General features: G+C 33.5%; 1 protein-coding gene across 2 annotated transcripts in view; it reads left to right on the plus strand.

Annotated features, from left to right (window-relative positions):
- Positions 1-19,776, plus strand: part of by (focal adhesion protein tensin) — an 87,373-nt gene that overhangs the window by 46,590 nt on the left and 21,007 nt on the right. Inside the window, exon 1 of one of the 2 annotated variants that reach the window (XM_077434435.1) lies at positions 172-334. The exons of the other annotated variant lie outside the window; for it this stretch is intronic. Coding sequence (XP_077290561.1) covers positions 320-334 — 15 coding nt within the window. The 5' untranslated portion in view covers positions 172-319. Of the gene's footprint in view, positions 1-171; positions 335-19,776 lie in introns of those variants that run through there. 2 annotated transcript variants of the gene reach the window in all.

Below are 19,776 nucleotides of genomic sequence, written 5' to 3' on the forward strand. Positions count from 1 at the left end.
GCTGGAGCCGTAGCAGGAACGTGTCCGCATTCTTGTCGCTTGAAATCCTCGAGAGATGTGTCCGAGGAGGCTGTGTTGTACAGTGGATTCGCGGTTTATTGGCAAGAGAGTGTGCATGTGTTGTGTGTATCGTTTGCTGAGTGGCGTTCGCCCCACCTGAGCGAGTTTGCCAGTCGACTCTCGGTTATCGGTGGGTGCGCGCGTTTCCCCCCACACTCTGTTGCCTCGTTTTACACGATTTCCGTATCCGCGAACATGACTGTCTCACCTGCGGATATGTCGCTAACCACCTCTAGATAAGATAAGCCATCCGCGCAACATGGACGTCCACGAGGTTGGCAAACTTTTTACAATCAAAATTTTTACTAACAAAATTCAGTTTTTTCATCGGCGAAAGTTTGAATTGTATATTCTATATTTATCGATTATATTCGCGTGTGACGTGAAGTGATGTATTATATTTATAGCATCTGAAGGTGATGTCGAAAATGAGTGATGATGTCTCTGCGTGTTGGGTCGATGTAATATCTTGCTTACTTGTAATGTAATGCGAGGACTCGGTCAAGTTCTAAGAATTGTTAACGGTTTCGTAATTTGTTTAGAATGTTGTCGCACGTTTTCAGTGCGAAAAGTTGAATTTTGATCCTTCGAGATATACGATCTGTATACGATGAATGAATTTTTTTTATTCAATATCTTTCGATACTGACTCCGCTTGTTATCAAAATATGAACGTATTTTTGCTGATTGGAAGATAATTTTGTTGAAATAATCTTGATTATGAATTATCTGTTTTGTAAGAACATTTTCAGTCGACGCTTAACGCTCAAGTAGGCTAATCGTATTCCGATTGAGAAAATAATGAGGATAATTCTTCTATTGACGAATTACTTAAATTTTTCATTGGCGTTGAATACATGTCGTTATCAGGGTTGTCCAATATTTCGGAATGGAAGTTCCTATCTAGGATTCTGGTTTTATGGATATATCCTGAACGGAATTGAATCGTACGTATGTATGTACATACATACGTATGAGCCGTTATAATTGAAAGTGGCATACATAAGTCCCCTTTTCTTCATTTCGAGAAATATCTCGCAAAATATTAAATATAATGTTTTGCGTTTGACAATATTTAATAAAAAAGTGGTGGACTGTAATACGTTTATTCTGCTTTTCAGAGATTCTGGACATATCGAATTAAAATAAGTGATAACAATTTGTGAATTATAAATAGTGTTTTGGGAAATTGGATTTCCGCCACTTTCAAATATAACCGTTCATATGTAGATTGATCGAGACTTTTTGAGGGGGATCGAATACATCGTAGTGAAATAAAAGCTCTGTATAGCAAATAAAACGGCTCATATGTCGTCGGTATACTGGCAGAAAGCTTTGTTTTGAAAAAATCGACTTTATCGAAAATCAAGAAATTTAAAGCCCACCATGTTGTGACCAAAATAATTTTTGACTTAATAAATTCAAAACATCTAATTTTTGCCAGAATACCAACGATGTATATTATATTACAAAATCCTAAAAACAAAACATATTTAAATTATGACTCACTGAGGGAAATAACTGATATTCAATAATGAATATTATTGGAAAAATTCTTTTAATTTTATTCTAATTATATTTGGCAAATGAAGAAGGAAGTTAAAATTCGCTTGTATTACAATTTTGTTATTTGTGCTGATAATTCAATATAGGAGGGGGGTACTCAATTGCTTTGTTTGGGTTCACGTGTGTCTCGAAATTATCTCAAAAATAATTGGCAGCCCTATTCGTGAGTCTTTTATAATAGTCAAATTAGTTAGAATTTGGGACAAACACTTCTTCTTTTTATTACATTTTTGGACTCGTTGAATTGCCGTTGATTGAGTCGAGAATAACTCACGATTGACCGCGAAAGGGTTAATTAGAATACACGCTTCTTCCAAATGAATTCATTACCATAATATAAGATACGATTTTATTGGACCCACACATCTTTGATATTACGCGCGCATGTGTGTGTGTATATACGGAAATTTCACGCTTGAGCGTTTTGATTATACGAATACGAACCCGTTGACCTAAAAGGTCAGACCTTTTGATAAATACTTTGTAGTGTACGATTTTTAACCGATGGAAAGTAAATTAAAAAAGTTGAAGCTGATAAAATTTTCGGTTAGACCAGCTTCGTGTGGACGCAGCATTCGAGCTGAGCAGTTGTGGTGCATCCTAGCATCACAACACGAGATAACAAATCATGTTGACTTTATGGGAATGTTGGACGAATTAAAAATATCGCCAGACTCCCCACATCTGTTTTAGTCCGATGTTTTGAATCAGTGTCACGATGGGACATGGAAATGAACGGTACTACCGTTAGACTTTCAAACTATGTGGTTTTTACTTTTTGTATTGATATTTTAGTCAAGTTAACGCGGGATCGTTCAGAAGTGACTGGAATGCTATTCGCGTCTTTCTATATCGGTCTATTCGCAAATATCTCCGAATTGTTGTACTGCATTCCGACCAATTTTGCATGTTAGCATGGGTTTTGTGTTTGAATTCGACTTAACAACTTCGATATGTATATCGATGTCGTCAGTGGCGGACTGTCCCACTATCCGTTAGAAAATATGGGCCCTCAGTAAAATTAAATAACTTTTTAACTATTTCACGTGTGTAAAAATTTATAGGATATTGCACTTTGGGACTTAGAGTTTGGGTATTTCAACAAAACAAATTTCTTACGATATACACAAACAACTAATACCTGCTTTAACAGCCCAAGGATCGGTTAACTTTTTTTATTAGGCTCGAAATGTAAGTTTCAACATTTGGGTGGGCCCTTTTACCGGGCCCATTTCCAACTTAAAGATTATGCATATACCAATACCTATCTACTGAAACAACTACCTACTGAAATTAAAATGGGAATAAACAAATTTCCGTGAATAATTTAAACTGAATTGCTTAAAACAATTTTGATAGGACGATTCATCATCAACCAGCGATTTAAATTTACTTCATACATACTTTTAAAATAACATTTGACTATAATTTTAAAATAACATTTGATATAGTAAGATTTAAATACACAATTTTAAACAGTTTCCGAATATAAAATCTATTCCTAATCTAGACACATCCATGTATATAGAAACATAGGATAGGGGCCCCCTCCCCAAAATCCCGATTTTCGATTAACATTAATTAAAAATATTATGCATTTTTTGTTTTCAGGGACGTAATTTTGGGGGGCACTCGCCCCCCCCTAAATTAAGGAATAGTGTGAATTTAGAAAATATTATGAATTTAATGATTAATTAGATACTATGGATCTATGAATGCTGCGTTTATTTCTTATGTATGTTACTTTTGGGTAACTAATAAAATAATCGCTGCTATGTGCTTTGAAAAAAAAAAGATTTTATTATATTGAAGCAAGTATATTTTGGTTTTTAAGTGGTATGCCTTGGGTAACATTCTTAGAAATTGTTCATCCCATGGAGCGAATCGTTAGAAAGGTCCCCTTTACTTTATTTTGTCTCAAAAACAGATGTGTATCGTTTATCGATACATTTTGATGGTCTATTTTTGCTAACCATGTGAAGATTTTTGGAAAAAAAATTTCGCCTGTGGCGCTTTTTTGATTTTTTACATTATATTTTTTTATAATTATTTTTTCAAAAATAAGCTTATTTTTTTCATATTTTATATTTTCCATTTTTATTCCGATACAAAAAAGATTTTTTGATTCAATTTCAAAAAAAAATCAATTTGACCTGCCCCCCAAGAAAAAGCTGAAATGACGTCCCTAATTGTTTTCTACCTAAAGTAAAAGCCGCTTTTATGCCGCATTCTTTTATGATGCATTCTATTTACCTAGGACAAGGATTAAAACGAAATATACAATGTAATTTATGGATCTATTTTGCGTTTGCCATTTTTCTTGTACCTAACTTTGTTTATTCCCATTTTTGAAAATCTTATTTATTTTTTGCACTTGATTTTTAGCGTGATGGAAAGAAGAAAATTTTGTTATATGAGGGGGGGGGGGGAACAATTTTTTTAACCCTGGGTGGGCCCCCTTTGACTCCTGGCATGCACTGATTTCAGTCCCAGTCAGTCGTCCTTGTGAGCATAAAATGTGTTTCTTATCTTATCAGTTTGATAAGATAAGAAACACATTTTATTTTTACTCATAAGATGACTCACACATTAACTTTTTACTCATAAGATGAGTAAAAAGTTAAACATCGTAATGGTTTATTTGATTAGAAACGAAGTTACGATCTATTGACTAGTATTACAAGTACATACATATGTACGTAAATACTAGATAAAAATAATCGCAGCTGGCGTTCCGCAGGGGAGCTTGCTTGGCCCACTCTTGTTCTCCATATATATAAATGACATACCTATTCCAAAAAACTGTCACATAGCCCTATATGCAGATGATACAGCTTGCTTCACAAGTAGCAAAAAACCAGACACCATTCTTAAAAATCTTGAATTTGCAATTAAAACAATGACTGAACACTTCACTAAGTGGAAAATTCAAATTAATCAAACCAAAACAGACGCCACATTCTTTAGTGTTAGAAAGCATAAGCCAAGTTTAGATCTGAAAATCCCCTCTGGAGAAAGTCTGAAATGGCAGTCAGTAATAAAATATTTAGGAGTAACGTTTGATAAAAGAATGAGATGGGCACCTCACATTGAGGCAGCGAAATGCAAGGCGATGCGGGGTATATCCTCAATATATCCAATATTTAATCGCCATAGTTCTTTATCAACGCTAAATAAAATAAAATTATATCGCGCGCTCATATTACCATTATTAACCTATGCTTCACCTGTATGGAATAACGCCTCGAATACTAACCTTTCCAAGCTCCAAGTAATACAAAATAAATCCCTAAAAATAATTTATAATACACCCATATATACTAACCTGAAAAAACTGCATGCCATATATAATATTCCGTTTGTTACAGACATTACTAACAAACTAACCAGTAGATTCTATGACAGAATCACTAATAACCATACTAACACACTTGTGAAGAGTCTCGGTGATTACAACAAAATGTCTATACCCTTCAGGTATAAACACAGATTACCTAAACACAATCTGCTTTAGGTCATCGACTTTAGAGAGTCTTTAATTAATATTATGTATTAGATGTATTATGAACATTTATAAGGATTGTAAATAGGTTTTTCAGCTCTTTTTCCTATTATGCTTAAGATTAACATTAGAATAATATAATACTGTGATTACTAACCAAATTAAATTAAATTGTAAAATAGAAAATGATCAGTAGATCAGTAGCTATTAAAATAGATATAAGATGTATTGTGAACATAATTTCGTAATAATAAAAAGCATTTAAAAATCAAAAAAAAAAAAAAAACTAGATCGTCTAGTTCGATTCAAGTTATTCAATTCCATTTGAATATGTTCTAAAATTAATCTGTAATCTTTTAATCCTATTTGTTTACCATAACTTGAACTCGGACTGATTCGTATGCGGTGTAATCCTTTTAATCTTCGAGCTAGAAAGCGAACCGATGTTGCAAACGAAGAAGAAGGAGAAAAACAAACAACTAACACTTCCAATTAGTTTATTTGAAGGAATATTAAGCAAATTTTAAATTGAAATAAGTGCTTCAAGTAATCTAAATTCAAGGACTTATTTCTGAACGCGTATGTCTTTTTTTTATACAAACGTTAGTCAATTTAGAAGCTCGATATAAACATCGAAATGAGTTCTAACCGACCTCATCTTGCTTGTATACGTTATCGAACATTTATTTATAAATAAGCGGAACATTTAAAATTTCGACTAACATTCGATAACAAATATTAATTAATTCATATATTTTTCGAGGATTGCCATGATCCGTGTCAGAAAGAGTGATTGGAAACTTTTTCGTACGTAGTAAGTGCTACATATTTGGCTCATTTACTACAAAACAAACGTAATATTGAAAAACTTTATAAATATTTCAAACATCATGTCCGTGTATATATTATATGTACATACATATATATTATTTTGATTTTATTGATTTAATTTTAAAGTATGCCGTCAAGATGTAATTGTAGATCTGTATACTTGGGCATAGTCATAATGGAATCTGATGACAATCATGATATTGGAGAATGCGAACAATCAAATTGACGATGTTTAGAATTGATACCAGACGCACTTAAATATATACCTACTTGTGAACGAGTGGAAGCAAAAGTGGTCCGTTCGGTTTATTTGTTACCAAGTGTTGAAATGCAGTTTTCCAGATACTTCGCCGATGCGTTTTATTTGAAAATAGATTCGGTTATTTAGAGTGAAATTCAAGCCATTCGCGCGTTCCGTTATTGTGTGGGTTTTCTCTTTTTGGGATGCGGAGTTCCACGCGATCTTCTGTAAGAAAAAGGAGTCTTCCGTCATTGGTCTCCTTTCATTTGGAATGCTGTCCTATTAATCCTTGCACGTATCCAGGCGAGATCGACAATGTCACCAGATAGTCATGCGTCATGACTAATGTCGAGCTCATTTGCGAGTTCGACACGTACGGTGCACTTCAATTCGTCGGATAACATGGAAACTACCGCTCCAAAGAAGACTATGAGGGATTACTATTATTTGATGATGATCAAAGAGAAATTCTTGCGGATTTATAATAGCAGTTTTCAACCGTGAACGCTCACGATCTATTCGTGGGTATCAAACGGTGCGGTCTCGTAGAAACAAACGGCTTTCGATTTGGGGAGTCCTGTATATAGAGGGGAACTCACAGATTTTGCCTCGTTATGATATTTTCTTCTTTTTTTTATTTTTATTTGGTTCGGGCAGGATACGACGGACGTTTCTGGAAGCTGTATCGCCTGTTTATGTTAACCGGATTTAGAAATACCACATGGGTTTTGATGCCGGAATCTTGGGATATGATACTTTGTATATGGTGGGTGCAGAGCACGTGTCGGCACGCGTGCAAATAGTTTTTAATACATATTTCAAAGGAAACAGCTTAGTTATATGTTCCAGTGTCACCTGTTGCGGTAAAACGAAATTTGAAAACATTACAAATTTTAACACTCTCTTCAAAAATGAATATGTTGAGAGCCACTGACATTAGAAACATTATAAAACACCCTTGGAAATCTTTAAGATGTACTTTAAGTAAAATAGTTAAAAAAAAAATCCACGCAAAAGGAACATACAAATGAACCAAAAATATTAAATGTATTGGATAGTAACGATACTTCACATTCATTATTTTTTTAAATTTACTATTAATATTTGTTTATTGTTATGTCTTACGAGAGAAAAGCGCCAAAAGAAAAGCTAAGTTCACACGTTGTTTCTGGATTGCGTCCCCGTCTGACTGAATCAGTTAACCTTCTTTCCTTTATGTACATACACTAATTTCTCAGGAATTCGAAAAAAAACCAATATAGCTCATATTTGACGATATATGTATATAGCTGCACCAGACGGATTTCGCGGTAGCTGTATAAATACAGAAAGCTGTATATATACAGAAATTGCAATGAGGCGTGTAGCCGCTCACAACGAATATATCGAATTAGCGTTTTTCAATTTGAAAAATTTGGTTTCACTGTATATCCATATATACATGTGTACATATGTACTGTTCGCTAGGTGATCGTAGAAGAAATGACCAGATTCGTGCTCATTTTATATATTTAATCTTTTCAGAAGTGCTTATCGGCTCCCCTTAACCTCGACGAAGGTTGCACATTTGTTTTTATGGTGCATGCACGCTTCGCTTAGATTGTAAGCATGATTGCAGCGTATCAGTTGAAACATTACAGAAAGTAAAAGTTGATGTTTTTTTAACAATCAATGACTATTTTAAATACTAAACGTTACACATTTTCAACTCTTTGTGACCATTATGGATTATATACTCAATATTTAGTACTTTTTCACTTCTTTCAGCACCTTGCCCTTTGAATACTATGTATATAGGTTAGAGTCTGTCATTATATTTATAAGACCATTTTTATAGGGCCCAGAATTGGTTTTTCCCAGGGCCCGGGATTTCTCTCGGTGATCTTGATTGAACCCATGAACCCTTATTCGATAGTATATACGCTAACCACTGAGCTATGTTGATGGTTTTGACTGTTCAAATTTATTTTTTATTTTCTCCGAGTATCCAAGTTTCTACTTCATAAATATGTACAAACATTGATAAAGGCTCGCGTATAATAGATATCGAAAAAACTATCCATTTAAGTCTTTTTTGGCGATACTATCCTACATATTGAACCACAGCTGTAGCCAGTACAAAAATTGTCAAATTTCGTCGTCGTGACCGACGTGTCAATGTGATTCTGTTTGTTGCATCCGGCGTGTGACGTATCTGCATACATCATCATAATCATCTTCGTTTTTTGCAACGTTCAAGTACGAATTAAAGACACAACCGCAACTTTTTATTGAAGCGACAGATGAATCGCAAAATTGAATCGCACTTACATATTATACATATACAATACGTCTATGACCATCTCAGATCGAAGTGTCGATGTTATATGTACATAGTTGAAGTGTATTTTCCAGTTATAATATATTTTGACTAGTCGGAATATATTCCATCTAAACTGGTACCAACTGCCGTTAGGGCGAAAACACACTGAGTGGTACGTGGTACGTGTTTTTTTTAGATACTTTTAAACATGCGAAAAAAACGCAATACCCGTAGCCCATATACATACATATGTACATGGTACACAGTCCCAAAAATCACCCCCTCCCCCATGGAGTGTTTTCGGTGATATTTTATCCTTGTATTTATCCTTGCTTGACAGTGATCGATAACGATGAATCCCATATTTGAAGAAATGTAGGAGAAATTTTTCAGTTGCATATGGATATGCATACTCGTGCGACCTCCCAAACGTGTATTCTGCACGTGCAACTACATCTGAATTCGGTTTGGGGAACACTCACTATTTACGGTCACGGAACACCAAGTTTACAAGCCAGGGAGGTGACGTCCCATACCGCTCAGTGTGTTTTCGTCTTCACAGTTGAGGTGTATTTTCAGTTGTGATATATTTTGACTAGTTGGAATATATGTATAAGTTGATTCGTAAGGCGAATTGTGTACATTCCAATTGGTCAAAATATTTTACAACTGAAAATACATAAGTAATGAAAATACACAACTATAAGTTGGTATCAGGTTAGATGGATAGGTTAGGTTTCGTGAAAACGTTAGCCGTCTAGTAAATTGAGTTGGAAATTCACATTTTTGTTTTGAACACATTCTTAAAGTTATCCATAATTATTAGCATAATTCGTAATATCTAGCAAATTTTAACGCATTATTGAATTTTAAAGCATTCGTAAAAATATTAAAACTGTCAAAACTCAACTGTTATATTACAACTGGTGCACATTGTTAAAAGTGTATTTGTACTTGTAGAGCTATAATTTACTAGTTGTAGTGTATTCGAATATGAATTACCTAAAACGCCAGTTGGAATATATTACAACTGAAAATACACTTCGGCTGTAACATCGATATAAGAACGTTCCACTTATAAATCCCACTGAATCCTGCTAGCGAACCACTTACAAAAGTCCTCATCTAGCAACGTTCGGTAATTGCGCAAACGATTCATTGTTCGTTAATTTTGCTGACATTTGCTAAAGTTAGCCGCAGGCGTTATGTTCTACGCCAATTATGCTCTCTTCGATCCGACAGGGACTTGTGATCATTAACCTTTTGCAATATTTTCGCTCCGGTACGCGGTCGCGAAAGGGTTGAATCTCGTAATCGAACTGCGTAACGATGTTCGATAACAATCGTAAAAATAAATGCCTGGTTTGTTATCGTATTCCTACACACATAAGTCTTGGCTTGAATTAAAAAAGTAAACACTTCCAACGAGTTGTGTGCTTGCAAGTATTCAAGAATTCAATAAACAATGGAGCTCAAATATTTATTCGAACAATTATTACCGACAAATATATAGGCATGTATTCTCGAGCATGTATATACATATATACGTGTTATGTACGTTCTCATATTGCACTAAAGTCACAGAATGCTTCCTGATTAGAGTTATGTGCTATTTAAATCGTGTTTATGATTTCCGCGATTGTTCTAGCGGCTGATAACAATGTTCTATGTACATACATATGTATTATCATCGGAAGGCGTGTCACTTTTGTCGTAGTTTTAAAACGCGGGAAGAAAGCAATCAAGATCGATGAATGGTTGTAAAGTATTATTAAAATAGTATTACGGATGTTGCACTTAATTCAAATTACACACTCAAGTCTGCAATTCAATGAAGAAAATGATCAATAACCGCTCTTTTCGTAAAAATTGTATACCGGTGTAATGGACTACTGTTTATTCATATGACTTAATCGATAATATGCTTTCTCGGAATTTACATATTATTCTTCATTAAGCAATCAACGTTAGCTTAATCGAGAAGAAAATTTTATGGAAAATGTGAATTTCCAATACTTAAGTGCCATAGCTAAAAGGTCAAAGATCTTTAGATAATTAATCAGCAAGGAGATAATTAGACATGGCAAATTAGAGCGTTTGTTTACAAATTAAACGGCCTATAGTCCAATTTGTAATATAATTGAGATTTTACTGATACTAATTAAAGCCTATAGGTCATCTATTGTTTAGTTTGACAATATAATATGACTCAATAAATTGGAATTACATACAATTTACACCACCAAATCATTCTATTATATTCTCTAATTTTTCACTTAACCACGTTTATAAGGATCGGTTTTTTATTTCGATATATATATATATATTTTTATTGTCTAAACGTACTAATTCGAGAGGTAAATGATTTTTAATTACAATTTAAAATGTTCTCGCTCGTAAGTAGCGTGAGTGAGTGAGATGAGGGGATGCGCTCTTTATTCTTCATCTTACTCTTGCATCATGCATACGGTCATAAACAAGAGCATTTTTAACTAAATTTAAAATCATTCTGTTATATTCTATTTATTTATAACTAGTTGTTTTACCCGGCTTCGCTCAGTATTTGTAATATAAACAGCTTAAACATGGCGAATCTAATTTTATTTTATTTTATTTTATTTTATTTATTTGGAAAATTTACAGTTTACAGTTTATTAGATTGATAGTAAAAAAAAATATAATTATGTTAAGTAAACCATTAATAATTTTCACATATAGGTAAAAAAAGAAAAGCTCAAACATTTAAAATAAGAAACAAAAATGATAATAGAGTAAGATAGTTAAAGAAAACAAAAAAAGAAAAAAAATAGAAATAACAGTACAATAAAAATATCAGAATAATAAGAATAATAATATGATAAAAATTATGAAATAATATAAAAAAATATAATATATAACAAAAACAAAAAGACAAAATAAATACATCAAAATAAAAATTCATAATCATAATCATAAACTTTCATTAAAATTAATCATCGAAAAAATAGTAATAGTTAATAGTAAATATTCATTTGTTTTTTTATTAAATTTATTTGAATCGAAAAAAAATAATATTCATACATATTGAATCGTCCTCATAGAAACTCTGATTTGTTTTTCGATTACCAACAAACCTTACAAACATACATACAAAGTATCTTTCGAAATTATATATTAGGTTATTATATTCACTGTTGAGATATCGTCTTCATCCGCAATCTAGAATATTTCCACAATGGCCAAGGAAAACCAGATTCTGCTCGATATGTTTCGTTGACATGTACTATTGTATAATGTTAATAGATCGTGTCGGTTGCTACTGTTTCAGATACGTCCCACACATTACGGAGCACGTTCCGTGCGCCACTCTTTTGAGTGTAATCTTTCCCATCTCTCAAGCCGTGCAATTGCATATAAACAGCAGTATGAAATATATTCTTTGGTACATTTTATATTGACACATTTATATGTTCCGTAATGTGAGTCTCACATTAGCTCCAACCATTTTCCAGAACTCACATTAATCATAAGCTAGAAGAATGGACGAAAGGTGGACAAAATAAGTCCTAGAATGGTACCCGAGATAATACGAAAGGTTAAAAGTAAAACTGCAGGGAAGATGGGTAGACGAAATTTGGAAAATGTGCGGGGTCATATGGATGAGAGTTGCGCAAAACAGATAACTGGAAGCGTGTTGGGGAGTCCTTCATCCAGTAGTGGATGGTGAATGGCTGTAGATGATGATGATGATATTAATCAGAAGGTATATTCATATACAGTATAATATATATGTAGGAATGATTTTTAAACGAGCCGAGCCGTAATTGTGGTTGGTCAAACTGCTATGGATAAAGTGTGTGTGGTATGCATGGGAGAGACCGGATGCGTGTTGTTATGGTCACTTGTTGGAGAACAAGCCCGAAGATACATGTACAATAAATAGTCTGACACTTAATCTGTGCGTTTCGCTTGGAATCCTTCACATCCGGATTCTATATATATGTAGTTTCTATTTTCATATATAATAAATAAATTTAATAAAAAAAACAAACTAATGTTTACTATTAGATTGTTTTTCCATGTTTAAGCTGTTTATATTACAAATACCGAGCGAAACCGGGTAGAACCACTAGTATATTATAAAGAAAACAAAATTTTCTACTCAGAATATTGAAGCATCGTCGCAAATACGATTTTTTTTAATTGTTTGACATTCTATTGCAAATTTAAGCGTTTAATTAGCACCTTGACAGTCACGTTTGTTAATTTCATAATTAACGCCTTTGTTTTTAGCATGTCAAACTTTCAACACGTATTATTTATTCGAATTGAACAGTGTTTTTGTGTGGTCAAATAAGCAAGCGACCTCGGTAGTAGCAGCCGTTTGACATTTGATCGATTTAACACCACGTATGTGGCAGATATTATTTTATAAACGTACATAATTATACAAATCAAACGAACCGTTAGAGCGTACGTAAATTCGGGTATAGAGCGAGCACTTAGAAGATTATCGCGGAACAAGGCTCGAGCACGCACAATGAATGGGGTACAACTTCACTGTGGACAATCGCAGAGCATTTGGTTACGGTTATGCAACTCATGCACATCTCCTTTCTGGTCCATCGTTAGCATCTGCTTGTGGATTCCAATGTTGTGCGTTGCCTTCTCGCCTCCTTGCCAGCGTATCTGCATCATACGTACGTTTTTACAAACGCGCACGCGCTTCTCCTATCCGTCATCGTGTATTGTTATGGTTGTTGAAAGTGTTTGTTCTATTCCGAGATGTGTTCCTCTCGTTCGATCGGGCAATTGGCCGTTATCGAGATGCCTTTCTGCGAATGTGTGGATTGCGATTTATTTCGGACGTGCCTTGAGAGCTAGCGAAATTGTACACACGTGTGCTACACAAGGTGTTCGGTTTTACGATCGGGACTATTTTCGTTTCCAATTTCGTTAATCAATTCTTGTGCTGAAACCCAAGGTGCCAGAAAGGGATTTCTCGACAATATTTATGTACCTTTGTTTGTTTATTTATTCATATTTGTCTTGTCTTATACGTAGTATTCTCTATTGAAACTAACCGACATGAAATTTTTTTTACATCCTCAGTTTAATGAATTTTTCTTTTTCGTATAATACTAAATAAACTTATAAAATTTGGGAATAGCGGACACCAGCAATAAAAAATATAATGTTGTTTACCATCATTAAATTTTATATGTTTGCTTTCACATTACACAAAAATATGTATGCAGTTATTATGTACATAGTCATATGGGTGGACAGTATTCGGTAAAACCAGTGCTGTCATCCAGTGGGTTGCAAGTTGCGGACTTACAGTATGGTACGTGGCACGTGTTTTTTATTTTTATTTTTGCACATAAAAAAATGCTAGAATGCCTTATCTATGCCATCGTGATCCTTGGCAAAACTCAGCCCTGTTGTGTTTACGTATGTTTGACGGTCGATAGTGGTGATTCCCATATTTAAAGAAATGTGGGAGAAACTTGTCGAAATTATACGAATGAACTATGACATGAAGATACATCCATCACAACTGGAAGCCATGTGCTCGTCACATGCCGTACATTTCAGTGTGTTCTTACCTTAAGGACACAATCTACGCTATGAAACCCTATGTATTGACATACATACATAGGTTTGACAATGATAGATAACGATGATTCCTATACATATTTGAAGAAATGTAAGAGCTTGTCGATACCCATGCGGATTTTCCACCACGAGAGACCAAGAACATGCCCGTGCCGTTTCATTTAGTGTATTTTCTTTTCGTCCGTTTCAATCTTCCTAAATAAACGTTAATTTGCCAGCAATGTCTTAATTTTTGTTAATGTATTAGATAAATGCAAATTAAATTATAGCGAGATTTGAATCTTGAGGCTGTTCACTTGTTCATTTATTATCCCTGAAACAACTTGAACCATTTCTATATACCCCTATTGATCATAGACGAATTTGTGATAAATTAAACTTGATGAGAAATTTGACGTGTGTTTTCGGTGATATTTTATTCTTGTATTGACATAGGTTCGACAGTAATCGATAGCGGCGATTCCCATATTTAAATAAATGTATGAGATACTTATTGGAATAATAAGATCGTATAAATCGATCGGCTAATCGATGGAATAATAAGATCGCCCATTCCGTATGCTGTGCCGTACGATTCAGCGTGTCTGTGCCTTAAAGCTACACGAAAGTGCTTATTTCACACTGAATTGGTAAAAGACGGTCTCAATTTATATTCAAAAATAATAATAAAAAAATAAACTTTTAATATGGGAGAAGGATGTCAAGCTGTTCAATCAAGTGATAGTTGCGCCAGTCGTGAAAGCTTTGTATCGTAGCCAAATTATCTATTTTTATAAGTAGAAGTAATGACATATTTTAGGCACATTGAATTTTGAATGGTGGGTAGGTAGATTGTATTGTATTACGAGCTTCCGGTAATCACAGAGGTACACATAATGTCTATAGTCATTTGAATTACGCAAACGTAGAGAATACTAAGTGCGATTTTTTTCGCTCTATCCTGTCTCTCCAAATTTACTGTAGTCGGTTGTTAGTTTGCCTCGACCAATATGGTTTAAAACAAAAAAAATAAAATTATATTAGTAAGTGCGTTAATAGTCATAGTACTATAATTAGTATTCGCATATCGGACGTCTGTTGTGCTGTTTGTATGTTTTTAAGACCCTAATTAGCAATTTGGACAGTGTGCCCAACTTGTTATACATATATTCAAATAAATTGATTAATAGGACGAACGCAAGTGTCCCGAAAGCTAGCAATGATTTAACTGTGTTCACATTTTAGTAGATTTTATTTACTGTAAAATACAGTAGTTACATTTGGCGTCACTGATGTGTTCATCTCAACTTTGTCGTAATATAATCAAGTTACTATGGTTTCTTAAATCAATCCATAATCATCGATTGCCAATTTGCAAGTATTTATATATTTATTTCAAATTTATTTTAATATATCTAATATATAATTTCGAAAGAGACTTTGTATATATAAATATATATATATATATATATATATATATATATATATATATATATATATATATATATATATATATATATATATATATATATATATATATATATATATATATATATATATATATATATATATATATATATATATATATATATATATATATATATATATATATGTAAGTATTTTTGGTTGGGAACGTCGAAAACAAGTCAAAGTTTCTAAGGCGACGATCGATTGGTTGAATATTATTTTTTTTCGATTTAAATAAATTTAATAAAAAAACAAATGAATATTTACTATTAGTTTCGCCATGTTTACGCTGTTTATATTACAAATACTGAGCGAAGCCGGGTAAAACAACTAGTATGTATATATGTACATTTGAAAAAACTGGGCCTATGTACAATTTTTATAAAAATTGACTGAACCTAGATAGTAAATGTGTTTATAAAATATACATAGTATCAGAAAGAAGTTATGCGTATTTAAATTACAATCGATTAAAATTAACATAAATATATTAGATAATATTTTCAAATTTGTACATACAAACACGAGTAATATTTTGAAAACTTATATTGTGATATTATATTCTACATTATTTGTTTATCTTCAGTCTTTCGGATTTACTTCGATGCAAAAATGTCGATTATTTCTGAACTATACTTTCTAAAATACATATATTTTATCGAATGACATATTTGCATACTCTGTACCCTCCCCTCCCCCTCTCGTCAGACCTGACTATACTAAGACTGAGCTAATCTAATAGAATAGTCGGCTTCCTTTTATGCAATTATGGGTCGTAGTATCGTTTTGATCTCAATTGGTTAATCAATCCATGTATTTTTATGATGATGAAATAATAAGAAACTCTTTCGATGTAAGCAAGCAATTTTCAAATGAGGATCGCCAAGCTTTTCATCTTCCATGTGCTTTTAAAAAGCGAGAGCTTTCGTTAGAATGTAAAACAGGTTGTGATGGTACCTTATTATGAGCGCTTTCGGCGTTTCAGACCTTTCATATTGCAATAAGAGAAAAAGCTCTCCCCCTTTTAAAAGGTTAAATTGCCTTAAGCCGAACCAATAAAAATAAAATAAAAATGGTATTTTTGCAATATTTTTGCAGACCTGGATATATATTTGGCCATAAAAGAGTGAATTATGGTCTCGGTCAGAGTCTGAGGAGATTGGCGATTGCGTGTAACCGGGTCATGTTTGACTTTGGCTCGCGTATTCTCTTTCGGGTTGTGCAAGAGGTTCTCAAAGCGACCCGACGCGCTGTCAATTAACTTTTGTTTTCTGCTATTGGCTCGTTTTCTTTTTCATTTTTTTTAAACACTCATATTTATTTTTTTCTCTCGTTTAAACGGGCTGGATTAAAGCGTGTCGTTAAAACGCTATAGCGATTAATGAGGGAACCGAGCCAGTTTCGAGGCAGCGAACGCTCGCGCGGATGAAGATAACGATTGTATGAAGAATTCGAGGTCACGTTTTGAACCACCCGAAACGTGACTCGTTTTGACAAATTTTAGCACAATTATGCTGTATAATATATTATGAAATTATGAACTCTATTAAATTTCTCGTCATGCGCGGTTTAATTCAATTTCATCGTCGTTATTGTTCCAGTATTTTCCGTGTAACGTATGATATAATTCAAGATGGATTTGTATTCATGTGACACGATTCATATTCACCACACCCTTCTTATTATTTAGGTACTGTTACGAATACCAAAACTCAGTTTATCATACATTTGTGATAAATAGATTTTTTTTTTGAATTGTGCTAATACAATTACAAATTTAATTAGGGAAGTGCTGTAATATATTTTTTTAACACACATTCATTACATCAGGGATTTCCAACTATGTGTCAGTACATGTGCGCCCGCTTCAAAGTGTTAAAATACCGACAAAAAAAATCATAAAATTAAGGAAAAGAAAAGTTGCTTTTAAAGAAATCATTTAGCTGAAATGATTAACTCTGTAAGATCTTTCACAGCTAAGAAACAGTTTTGGAGAAGTATTTTTTTAAATAAATAGTTCTCTCGTACACTTTCCAAGGATGAGAAAGTGATTGGTGTAAATATTTTAAGCCTAAAATTATTTATGACTAATATTTAAAAGCTTTTGATACAATTTGAAGATAGATTCCAGCAATTTACCACTATCGAACCCGTGGCTACATTATTGTAAGCCCTTTTACTACACACATAGACATTATTGAAATAGCTTAATTTATATACATATAGCAGAACTTCTTCAAGCAGAAATATCAAAAATTGAAGTACAGATTGTGAAAATTCAAAATAACTGATGTTAATATAATTATTAAAATCTTTTGGAATATTGCTGACCATAAGTACTTGAAAAAAAAGGGCCTACAAAATCGAATCCTATTTTGGTTTCATATATGAACTTTTTAGCAAGTGAAATGTAATGTCAACAATCGCACTAACTGTACATATTTTTTTATTTAAAAAATAAAGCAAAAAAAACTGTAAATTCAAAATAACACATATACAATATTACAATCTTTCAATATTTTCAGTCACAATTTTAGCATTATTTTAGAAGTTACGAAATAAAACGAAGATGTGGAATTAAGAGATCCAGAAGTGCAATTATGTGCGGTCCAAAGCTTCAGGTAGGCAGTAAATAACTAATGGCGAATTCATGCCGCGGAATGTACGTCGTTTATAAGTTCAACTCGGTATTTTCATAATGGCAACGAGATATATTATGTCAATATACATTTCTGAACGATCGTTTCGCACATCAATGTCAATGTCGCTGACAAGACACATGTCCATTTGAAACGAAAAGACATTGTTGCGGTCGATCTCGAAGCGGACAAATTGAACTCATTATTCCGGTGGCATTTTGTTCGCGGACGAGTCTGAAATTCGTATGAATAGAATTGAAAAAAAAAAACGCTCGCCGAGTGAGAAATAAAAAATCATGTATAATGAATTTGATAATAGTCGAGAGACGTTTGAGTGAAGAGGAGCGTTTTGATGAAATCGTTCCGAGTGCGATTACACGCGCTATTGCGCGATTTTACAATTCGTTTTGTGCTCGCGATGTGGCAACCGTAAATTTTTTTCATCGTTTCGGCTATTAAATACGCGGTAAAAAGTTGCGTTCATCAAGCAAGCATGTTCTTTATTCAATTCTTAATCGCTCGACGATGGTTCATCGGAACTAGACCTTCCACTCCGATGGCAGCGGATGTGCTTTTGTTTGACGTGTTTTGATTGCAGCTGACAAGTCCATTGTTTTCTTATTCTCTGCCATATATTTCGAGTATTAGTAGATCAAATACCATCACATATTGAGATTATTCGAATAGCATGAGTTTTCATCTTGGGCCTTGGATGTCGGGGGCAAAGCTTACCAGTGTATTATCACTAATCAGGAGTGCTCACTAGTTTGTTGGACGTACGGCTATAAGATAGTTGCGTAGCTTACGCGGCTCATTGCAATTTCTGTATATTCATGTACAGCTTTCTGTATTTATACAGCTACCGCGAAATCCGTCAAAAAATTTATAACATCAAATATGAGCCATAATTGGCTTTTGTTCAAATTTCTCGATCTATCGACTGAATATCAGGGTCCTTTCACACATTTCATCCCGATTGATCGGTTTTGTCAGTAGAGATGTAAAAGAGGAGAACGGGAAAATAGAAAATAGGAATTGAACGTGGAAAAATTCATCGAAATCGTTTTTCCCGGAAGAGAATTGGGAATTTTCCCATCCTTGCAGTCGATGAATATCTGATGACTAAACACGTTTTAAACATATAAAACACCTTTTTATCGTTTCTTCGCATTGGTCGTTTATTGAGAGGTCCTTAAAAACGATAATTGTAGTTTATAAAAAATGTAATTTACTAAAAAAAATATATATAAAAAAGAGAAATTCCGTGGGGAAGTTGATAGGGGTGGGGGAGAGACACAATTGTTTTACCGCACTGGGTGACACCACCCCTAGCGACGCCACTGCAGTATTTATGTTCAAAGATTGACCATAGGTGTCGCTTTGTGGCAACCTACGGTAAAAATTTAATGTATTTGTATCTAATATATATTTTCGTTTAATATTATTTTTTCTCGATTCAAATAAATTTAATTAAAAAACAAATGAATGCTTACTATTAGATTAGCCATGTTTAAGCTGTTAACATTACAAATACCGAGCGAAGCCGGGTAAAATCACTAGTAATACATATATTCAGAGGGGACATTGTCAT

The sequence above is a fragment of the Arctopsyche grandis genome, chromosome 7 (genome assembly GCF_051622035.1).
Source record: "Arctopsyche grandis isolate Sample6627 chromosome 7, ASM5162203v2, whole genome shotgun sequence".
NCBI lineage: Eukaryota > Metazoa > Arthropoda > Insecta > Trichoptera > Hydropsychidae > Arctopsyche > Arctopsyche grandis.